The sequence below is a fragment of the Stomoxys calcitrans genome, chromosome 2 (assembly GCF_963082655.1).
Source record: "Stomoxys calcitrans chromosome 2, idStoCalc2.1, whole genome shotgun sequence".
Taxonomy (NCBI): Eukaryota; Metazoa; Arthropoda; class Insecta; order Diptera; family Muscidae; genus Stomoxys; species Stomoxys calcitrans.
The window spans coordinates 133,670,261-133,681,640 of NC_081553.1; the positions used below are offsets into that span (position 1 = coordinate 133,670,261).

At 38.3% G+C, this 11,380-nt stretch overlaps 1 protein-coding gene and 1 long non-coding RNA gene across 5 annotated transcripts in view; one reads left to right on the forward strand and one right to left on the reverse strand.

Moving 5' to 3' along the window:
• Positions 1-7,177, forward strand: part of LOC106096082 (zinc finger protein 674) — a 27,732-nt gene extending 20,555 nt beyond the window's left edge. For 3 of the 4 annotated variants that reach the window (XM_059362560.1, XM_059362559.1, XM_059362561.1), the window contains one exon: positions 6,972-7,177. In XM_059362560.1, coding sequence (XP_059218543.1) covers positions 6,972-7,087 — 116 coding nt within the window. In that variant the 3' untranslated portion in view covers positions 7,088-7,177. The remainder of the gene's footprint in view (positions 1-6,971) is intronic. The other variant, XM_059362563.1, reaches the window with a different exon arrangement.
• The window catches only part of LOC131995019 (uncharacterized), a 13,089-nt gene extending 3,625 nt beyond the window's left edge, over positions 1-9,464 (reverse strand). Inside the window, exon 1 of the long non-coding RNA XR_009397069.1 lies at positions 9,416-9,464. This is a non-coding gene — a long non-coding RNA (uncharacterized LOC131995019). The remainder of the gene's footprint in view (positions 1-9,415) is intronic.
• Positions 9,465-11,380: the final 1,916 nt, after the last annotated feature.

The window sequence follows — 11,380 nt, forward strand, 5'->3', positions numbered from 1 at the left end:
AAAATACATATAATATTCGTGATCTACTCTAAAATACCTCTTATGTAAACCCCATATTGCAAGGGCAGCATATACTTCCTACGTGGGTAGTGTTATGGAGATGGGGTGGCCCCATAGATACTTTTTCCCGAATATTGATATCAGATTTGTACTTTACTCCCAAAGCCCTTTCATTTGAGCCCCATATTGCTATGGTCGTAAATTTGTCCTCTTTGGGTCATATATTTGGGGAGGGGGACCAAACACTTGGTCCCACATTTGAATATGAGATTCGTATTTTACACTCAAATAGCTTTTATTTAAGCCCCATATTGCCATGGTCAGTAAATAAGTCCTGTTTGGTGGGTGTTTTGGCGAAGAGGTGGACCCCCAGAAACTTGGTCCGACAATTGGATATCAAATACTTTTTCTAATCTTAAATGCGTTTCATTTGGGTCCCATATTGTCGTGATTGGTCTATATATATAATTGGTAGGTTTTGGGGATGGTCGGTCCCCCTAGGTACCCCATCAGAAATTTGGATACCAAATTTTTGTTTTTAGATTACTATAAGAGAGCACACAAAATTTCGCACCACCCATCTCCGAGATCTGGCGTTTCTGAAGATTAGGGTAAGGGGGAGGGTCCGCCCCCCTTCAGATATAAAAAAAATGCAGTACCCTTGTTTAAAATCTCGTTTGGTACGTGGAACGTGTATCAGCATGAATCATCCTGCAAAGTCGTATTAATTTTGCAGCGATACCAAACTCAGACTTGGTTTGAAATGCCTTTGAACGTATAGGTTTGTCGGCTTCGTAGTCAACGGCTTCTCGGGTCTTTTCTAGGATTTAGCGCATTGTGAATAACTGGTCTATGGTGAATTTACCAGGTCAAAAGCCGAATTGCTAGGGCAAAATTATCACATTGACTTCGGGTTTTACTCCTTCATACAGTACGTTCTAGAGTATCTAGTATGTGATGGGGAGGAGACTTATATTTCTGTAGGTGACACATTTCGTCTTGTTTCCCTTCTTATGTACGGGATATAGTATGATGAGGTTCCAATCATCGAATATGCGTTCTTCTAGCCGGATCGCGCAGACAAGCTGATGCATAGCCTGTCGCCTCCGGTCTTAAATTGTTTAGCAGGTAACACATTGGCTCCTGCTGCCTAGATGTTTCTCTAAGTCATGTATTTTTGTCCTTATCCTGCTGTCTCAAATGGTCCAAATAGAAAACTTCATCGGATTGGTATCTGGCGAATTGAGTAGCCACTGTGTGGACGAAATAAAATTCGGAACATGATTTTTTAACCACTCTTGGTTTACACGCGCTTCTTGGTTTACACGTACTTCATTGTCTACGAACAATATGTGTGCGGGCCTGCGACTTCAAAGCAGCTTCTACAATATTTTTTTGATAATAAGCCGCATTTAATTTGACGATTGGAGAGCAGCTATTAACGGTCTTTGTGCATACTGTAAGCTCAACCAAGAATCGCATTTGTTTCTTGCGCTTGTAATTGTGTAATAGAAGAATATAATAATTCGAACCCAATCGATTATTTTGATGCAAAAAATTAAAGTGCTAAAAATAGCGCATTTTCGGTACTCCAGCGTAAGCGGGTGGGTCCTTTTCCGCATATGTAGTTGCACTCCTGCATGGAAGCCTTTTTTTGTATTTTATGCACGGTCTTTAACGAATGATAGAACATGTCACGAATTTGCGAGTGATAATAATTTCGTATTCTCTATTTTGTGCTTCTACATTGCATACATGGGGGAAGCGAGTTTAAGTGGGACATTGCCATATAATTTCATCGATGAATTTAGTACACCAGTAGCGAGTGGCTTGAACTTTCATTACAAAACTGCTGAACATTCCGCAAGTTTTTTGCTGGAATACCATAACTGGAGATACGAAATTACTTGGGTAGCCGTTCGTAGGCTCAAATTGTCATATGTGTGCTCGATGAACTAAACACCATCATTTTGAGAGTTCACGAATTGCTCAATTGGGAAAATTTTCTCACCAGAGGAAACTGTTCGGATTGTCGGATTCGGAAATTCATCATGTTCCCCAGCAACCTCTTTGCTCTTTCGATTCAATTGTTTTTTTACTTTGGTATAAGATCTAGGGCTGGCAAACTATCGATGGCACTATCGATAGTTTAATTTTTGCATCAATGTCGATAGTTTTTAATACTATCAATAAAATTAATATTTGTTTTGTTGAAATGTACCCGTTTTCGATAAAAATTATTTGATTAACCAAGAATTCCATAATTCATTGCGAAATGTAACTTTTTCGGTAGAAATCCTTCAAAAAAAGACGAAATAACAAAAAGATACGAGTTCGTACGATATTTGATCATTTTGTGGCGTTTGTCGCTATTGCGCTTTAAATAAAACCTTGATCGAAGACGAAGATTGAAGCTTTTTTCTATTTTAAACTGGAATAGCTTCTTTGCTTCGCGACAAAATCTTATGTATAAAAATCAATTTATGTTTGTTTGTAGGTTTGTTTGTTTGTATGTTTGGGTGTTCCTTATAGACTCAGAAACGGCTGAACCGATTTTCTTGAAATTTTCACAGATGGTGCATAATGATCCCGTGGTGAAAATAGGGTACTACATTTTTTAATATCTGAAGTGGAGGCGGACCCTCCCCCTTACCCTAATTTTCAGAAACGCCAGATCTCGGAGATGGGTGCTGCTATTTAAGCGAAATAAAAATTTGGTATCCAAATTTCTGATCGGGTACCTAGGGGGGCCGCTCCACCCTAAAACCTACCAAACATATATTTAGACCAATCACGACAATATGGGACTCAAATGAAAGGTATTTACGATAAGAAATCGTATCAGATGTCCATTTGTCGAACCAAGTGCTAGGGGGCCACCCCAACCCTCAAAACACCCCTAAATAAGACATATTTACCGACCATGGCAATATGGGACTCAAATGAAAGGTATTTGCGAGTAGAATACGAACCTGATATCCAAATGGGGGACCACGTTTCTGGGGGTCCACCCCTTCCCCAAAACACCCCCCAAACAGGACTTATTTACTGACTATAGGAATATGGGGCTTAAATAAAAGGTATTTATTTGAGTGTAGAATTCGAATCTGATATCCAAATATGAGACAAAGTGTTTGGGAGGCCGCCTCTTCCCAAAAACCTCCCCCAAAGGGGACACATTTACGACCGTAGCCACATGGGGCTGAAATGAAAGGTCTTTGGGAGTAAAGCGCGAATTTGATATCAATATTCGGGAAAAGTGTCTAGGGGCCACCCCACCCCCACAATCATGCCGATCATGGCAATATGGGACTCAAATGAAAGGTATTTGCGGAATACGAATCTGATATCCAAATGTGGGACCACGTTTCTGGGGGTGGACCCCTCTCCCAAAACACCCCCAAACAGGACTTATTTACTGACCATGGGAATATGGGGCTTAAATAAAAGGTATTTAAGTGTAAAATTCGAGTCTGATATCCAAATATGGGATCAAGTGTTTGGGAGGCCGCCTCTCCCCAAAAACATACCCCAAAGGGGACAAATTTACGACCATAGCCATATGGTGCTCAAATGAAAGGTCTTTGGGAGTAAAGAACGAATATGATATCAAAATTTTTTGGAAAAGTGTCTATGGGGCCACCCCACCCCCACAACACCACCCATATAGTAAGTATTTGCTACACGAATCCGATATATATTTTCAGGACCAACTCACTGAGTGGCCGCCCATGCCCGAAAACACCCCTCAAGCCGGTCACGTTTGCCGACTATGGAAAAATGGGGCTCAAATTAAAGATATTTGGGAGTAGACCACGTATCTGATATCAACATTAGGGCCCAACTGTCTAAGGACGTCCCACCACCAAAACAACCCCCAAATAGGACGTATTTGCTCACCAAGACAATTTGGGCCGTAAAGAGAGGGGAACTAAATATTTATAGTTTTTAGGGCCAATACCCCAAACCGGACATATTTGCTGACTTTTGCAATAAGGAGTTTAAATGAGATTAGAAAACGAAATTGATATCCAATTTTGAGGCCAATTGCAATATGGGATTCAAATAAATGATATATAGATATATGAGAATAAAACAAGTTGCTAATATATTTTACGGGGTTAGTGTTTGGGGGACCACCCCAATCCCCAAAACACCCCTAAATCGGCCATATTTACCGACCATGTCAATGTCGAGCTCAAATGAAAGGTATTGGGGGGTAGAGCAAGAATTGATACCCACTTTCGGGACCAATTTTCTGGGTGTCAACCCCATTCCCAAAATAGCCCACAGAAATTAGTTAGTGACCATCGCAAAATGGGGCTCAAATAAAGGTATTTGGGAGTATAATACGAATTTGATATCCAAATTTAGGACCATGTATTTAAGGAATCACCCCTTCCCCAAAACACGCCGCAAAGGGTAAAAATTTTTCGAACATGCCAATATGTGGTATTTAAGATTAGAAAACGAATTTGATAACCTATTTTGGGCCATGTGTTTGGGAGACGCCTCATCTTGTAAACTCCCCTAAACCGATGACAATATGGGGTTTAAATAAATGGTTTTTGAAAGAAGAGCACGATGCTGATATTTTTTTACGGCCAAGTGCCTGGGGTACCACCTCACCCCCGAAAACATCCCTAAATCAGATATCATGAGAGTAGCGGGCTGAAATAAAGTATTTAAGGAATGGAGTACACCTTACATCCAAACTTAAATTCGTAGACCAATAAAGATCATATGGCATTCGGACAAAGGCCCTTATATTTTTAAATTGTTAGTCAAGCGATATATTGTACTATTTTCGTAGCATGGTATTTAATTAAAAGCTCTTTAATTGTCGAAAATAAATATTCCAAGGAAACTTTTGTTCCATATGAAGTAAAAGAAGGCGCAGCGGAGCGGGCCCGGGTCAGCTAGTAAGGTATATAATTTATAAATCGGTCAACAAATTATTATGTTACTGTGGTTAAATTATGAAAAAACGCACTAAAAGCATAATATCTATGGAACGGGTTGTACAATACCATACTTAACACGAATGGTTCAATTCATACCGAAAATGTCGATAAAACCATACTAACCAATGCCCAATATTGAGCAAATAAACTGTTCTCGTTAAGAGCGATACAAAAAATTAGTTTGTTTCATTCCCTAACCACCAAAAAAATATAAGTGCCAAATTTTGAGATTTTCAGTTTTTTAAAAGATTTATTCGATAATTTACGAATCGAATCTTCCACCTTCTGTTAAAATTTTGTGTCGATAATCCAAGGCGTTATGATTTTACAGCAAAAACAATTTTAATGTAAGTGCCATTTTAATTTTGGTAGATAAATTTTGTGATAGCTAAGGGCACTTACTTATGATAACAAAAAGGTTTTATATTTGGAAGTAGAGCTAAGTATCTCAAGCAAACCGCGAAAGGGAGATATTGACCGACCAAGACAATAAAGTACCCAAATTCAAAGTCTTTTAAAGTACAGTGTGAATCTAATATTCAAGTTTGGGGTCACCAATAAACCCATATTGGTCAACCGGAACAATAAGGGACGCAGGTCATATCCGAATTTGGAGACACCCAAAGAAACTCCCCAAGGCGGAATTACGGTTCGATTGGAATATATAGGATTGTAATTAAACGAAGGATTTGATATATTTGGCACGAAGGGAGCGGCTCAGTTTCCTCCACTTCAGTCCGCTCCAAAATCCCCAATTATAAGTACTATTAGTCCAAAAAAATAAACAATTAAAAACACGTTAATCATATTTCGTTCCAATCTAGTCTATATCGGACAAGCGTTTTGATGTGTCAAAAACAACTCACAGCTTAAAATTTTGTTGATACCGGGTATTAATACAATTTCGGCCCATTCTTTCCACTTTTAAAAGCAGTTTGGTCTATACGGCCATATTCAGAAAGTGTTTTGAGGATCCTACACAAATATCTGTTCTAAATTTTAGCGAAAACGGATAAAAAAATGCGCCCATAACGGGCCCAAGACCATAGATTTGGGGATCGGTCTATAACGCAGCTATATCCAAATATGGTCTTATATGGACCATATTCGGTCCGGAGGTCAAGAGGCTTTACACAACTCACTGTTGCAAAATTCAGAGGAATCACATAACATCAGAGGAATCCATGTATGGTCAGTTATGAACGAAATTATGGTCCATGTTTCAAATTGCATTGAAATCGGACTTGAGACTTTTAGCTTACTTTCAAACAATGATGTTAATTGCACTTACCTCTAAATTACTTAAAACTAGGTCATTCATATTACAGCGAAACAGATGTGGTGCCAAAAATACCGTTATCTTTATTTAAATGCATTAAATTTTTTACCACTAAATGCATCAGCCAAAGAAGTGATGCATACATAAAAATCATATTTCAATCTAAGTTATGCCATGTTTTATTAACTAAAAACCTTCTTCTGTAAAGTTTTGATTTTGGCACTTACATCTTTTCGGCGGTTAGGGGACGATATAAAGGCTTTATTCAATCGAGAGGAAAAGAATGCATACCGTTCGCTGCGTATTCCTTGCCTTTGAGTGTAGGCGAGATAAACAAAAGACATGCGATACAATGCACCGCTTTCGTCACATTCTCTTTCTATGAATTATGTTGAATGTTGTTGTTTGAAAATGATGTGTGGTGACAACAATTTGCATTCGAATGGATTCATAGACAATGAATATAGCATTCGAACCGTTCTCTGGTGCATAATCTTATATAGCTCCCATTTTGACGGATCGTTCTATTTAGCTTCTTGAGCACCTGATTGGGACAAATTTAATTCTAATTCTTAAAGAAACCCCCATTTGAGCTTTATCTTAAGGCCTCCAATTATTCCATTTATGTCAGCAGAAAGATATCGATTTTAAATCATTTTTACTTGTTTTATTTAAATATATGAATAAAAATGTTTGCTACCAGCTTAAATGTGATTTTGCATTTTCAGTATTGACATCAGGAACAGGAAACAACAGAAATTGGAAAAACCGCCAAAATGGCAACACTTGCACATCAGCGCAACTATCAAATGGAAGCAACTACGAACAGCAACAACAACAATAATAGCGGTGGAGGTAGCAATAATAGTGGCAGCAATGATGACATGTCGCAACGTAAAGAGAAGATAATCATTCAGAATCAAATGTTTATCAATTTGCAGCAACAACAACAGCAAATTGCAGATGTACAACAACAACAGCAGCAACAGCAACAAGTGGTGAAGAGAGCACCAAAGAAATTAACCCAACCACCGGCCATCTTTAGTACAACCTCAGCGGCTTTAGCAGCGAACAATGATAACAGAGACGCCACCACCACCAACAACAACAGTAACAACAATAATCATGATGTAAATATTTGCAAAACATAGAGTATTCATATTAACGAAAATAACCACAACACACTTGTACAGGAAACACTTTAAAAGCCAACAGTAATTACAACAACAACAAAAACACTGATTCGATAACACCAACTCCATATAAAGTTACAGTTTAAAATTTACAACCTTATATCGCCCATTAATCTCATTTCAAATTAGATTGCCAACTTTATTGCCAACTCACCAACTGCCGCCACCTACGTCCAGGCCCAGCTGAATAACATAAACGGCCTCAACATTCAAACGACAACGGATGCCCATCATCAGCACCATCAGTTAACGGCAGCGGCCAGTGTTCCGACATCTGTAGCAGCTGTTGGCACCACTCTGCCCATTGTGACCTACAATGGTAATCAGTACTGCGTTATCACCCATACCGGCGATATCACTGCATCCACCGGTGGTGTGGATAAACCTGAACTCCTGCAACTTGCCACAGATAAGGAGGGTAAAACCAATTTCATTCTCATGCAGCCAACTGTGAGCACCGCAACGACAATTGGTTTACAAAATTCTGCCGGAGATATGGTGAATTAGTTAAGAAGTATGAATGATGAAAAGTTAAGTTCTGGAACAGAATACTTTAGGTCACAACTGCAATGATTACGCTCACAAAAACCTTGTAAATTATTCGCATCTTATGGGTATAAATACTTTTAAACAGTACTGACTTATGCCACCTGTTCTAGGCCATTGTCGCTTTTTTAAGTCATCCTAAGTTTGGGTACGCGAGACGTAAACTAAACTATTTGTTGCAGATGATTTTTTTCCAATAATTTCTACATTGCGATTTTCAGGATGCCTGCCTTGAAGTTTATTTCCACAGTGGTGCGATTTTAGTTATATTTTGAATGGTACCAACTCCCTGGGTCTTAGTGACAGCCAGTTAAGCACTATTCGGGACCCAACTTGAACAAGTCTTAAAGTCAGACCAGAGTACTCTTATCTATTGCCGGAATCCCCTGGAGCACAGGTCTTCAGCTGGCTATAGGTGAGGACTGATTTGGGCATAACATGGATTGAACCCAAAGTTGCGGAGAGAACCGAAGCTTAGTATGGCATTCCCATGGGGGTTCGGGACTCCTCTGTTACATTTAAATAGGTGTTTGATCCTGGCCTTAATATTTCTTTTTTCAAGACACCCGTTGCGAAAGCATACCCAGTCCGTCGTCAGTGAGTTTTTGCCTGCAGACAGGTTATGTATGGCAATCAGCTACAAGGTCTATATCTAGATAAAGCCCCCATATGGACCATTGTCACGAGTTGACTTTTTGAAGGCACAGAATATAATATTTTGGTTTATATTCAATATAAACTGGTCATTTGGTATTATTTCTTTCATTTAAAATAAACTATTATTGCTTGAAACGATGGCTTGTATTAGTGCTTCCTACATCTGTGCTAAACATAGTTTCTGTTTTCGAAATTGTTGTTGTTGTAGCAGTGTGTTATACACTAAGGCGGTAGCCCTTGCCGATGAAGGACTCCATCAGGTCAATGCCGTACGTACAACCTGATGCTATGAGATGGCCTATAGAACTGATCACTTTTTATAACTTTTTTAAAGCGAAAATGGTTAAGGACGAACAAAATTTTGAAAGTTTGATAATTGAGAGTTGCAAATATCTACTGGAGGTATTTTCCCAGCAGAAATCTTGTACCATCGAACAGCTGGTTAATGTTCAATTCTAATAAATAGCAAAAGATAGTAAAGGATTTTCTTACTCTTCTGCAATTTTTTTACTGGCAAATTTTTAGTAGAAAAGTTCGCGACAAACAGACACAATAACAGATCACCTTCGCAGAAGAAGTTTACACACTTCCGTTCCCATTTGGCAAAAATGGTCATACACATTGAATACTGAATACATGTGTATCTCCAAAACCATAGGTGTTAAAAAATTATAGAAATTTCTCGAAGAAAATTGTTCAGAACCTTGTAAAACACATTTAACCCAAAACTCAAGAAATGGAATAGTTTACATAGTAGACACACAGTAGTGACAGACCGATGTCTCTGATGCGAATCGAACTCACGATACTCGTACTGGTAATCCCAGTTCACTGTGAAATGTCAGTTCAAGTTTTCAAGAATTGGTAAAGTATTTTTTAACAAATTAACCAATATTCTTAGACATTCGTGTCGTATCCATTAAAAATGCATCGTCAATAACATCGGCAAATCGATTTTAAAATAATATTCCGATTAGATTCCTCACGACTTCTGATTAAAAGCCGGCATGCACCTCAAACGAAATGTTCGTTGCCATAAGAAATGCATTGACATATCCCAAGCGGAATTTTCAGTTTGCTTTGTGCTACAGGCTGACATTCAAAGCATTGGATATATTTTTTTGGTTTCATTGGAAGAAAACTATTGCTTTGATCATTTTTTGGGCCACGTAAGAGATTTTTGAATACGAAATAACGCTTAATTTTGATGAATTCGTACTTTATCACCAAAAAAAGTGTGGCAGATTGATCAAATGAATCATAGTTTATAATCACCATGTACGAGGGTTGCCTTTTACATTCAGGAATAGAGAACACAAAAGCAAATATTAATTATTAAAAATTGCTTTATTGTTTTTCGAAATATTCCCCATTAAGATCTTTATACTTTTGCATGCGTTTGAACCAATTGTCGAAGCACTTTTGCAACTCTGATTGAGGTATCTCCTAAACATGCATTCTGAACGCATCAACCGCTTCTTCAGGTGTACGAGAATAAAAAGAAAGTTGCCAAATCAGGGCCATACGGCGGATAACTCATCAAATCTATATTTTGAGTGCCCAAAAATGCAATTGTTTCGTATTTTTGGAGCATGTCTTTCGATCAATCGACACGAGTCTTTTTTGAGCGATTGACAAATTGTGTCAATCGCTCAAATTTTTTTGGCGGTCAAATGTTCATGCAATATTGAATGAAAGCTCGTGCCACTAATGCCTACGGTTGTCTTAATCTCACTATAGGTCACATGACAATCTTGCAATATCAGTTGGCACACAGCATCAATGGTGTTTGGGAAAACAACTGATTTTGGACAACCTTCACGAAATTCGTCCTGAAGTGAACTACGACCTCGTTTGAATTCACCATACCATCGATAAACACTGGTCTGATGAAGCTCCATCATCGCCAACAATTTAATTAAGTTCATCGATGCACTGTTGTTGAGTTAATCCACGTCGAAGGTTGTAAAAAATAATCGTACGAAAATTTTCACGATTTAATTCCATTTTTTGGGCGAGATGAATCTTTTAAGTTACTGTAAACAACACAAATACCGCTCGTATGTCAAAACGTACTGAGCACGTATGTCCTCAAAAATACCAAGCTTTACGATAGAGCTGTCAGTTGGCAGATAGCAACACAAGGGTTGTCCAATCCCGAAATAAAAAAGGCAGCACTCATATTTGCTACCGAAAATTTCGCTTGGGGATCATACTGAGCCTAAGAAGGTTTCATAATATGATAGATTTTTTTACTTTCAAATTCGAAAGAAACGAAAAATTGTGAAACAATTGAATGACATGCAGAGTTTCTTAACAAACTTCCAATTAATATTATGTGTACTCTTGGGACAACAGAGAACGGTTTAAATGCCTCTTTTATTGCTTTTGAATCCATTCGCAAAAAAAATGGCATACTGTAGTCGCCACACATCATTGCAAAACAACAACATTCAACACAGTTCATAGAAAGAGAATATGACGAAAGCAGTGCATTGCATTGCATGTCTTTTGTTCACATATCTCACCAAACACGAATGGTCTGCATATTTATCGTGTCGAATGAGTAAAGCCTTTATATATAAAAACCTCCCACCCAAAATCAAAAGTGATCTGATCGAGACAATATGGGACTCAAATGAAAGGTATTTAGGAATAGAGTACGAGTTAAAAATTGGGACCAAATAAAAAGGGACGGGCCGCATTTGCATTTTTTTTTCGCACCGAACAAAAATGTCAAC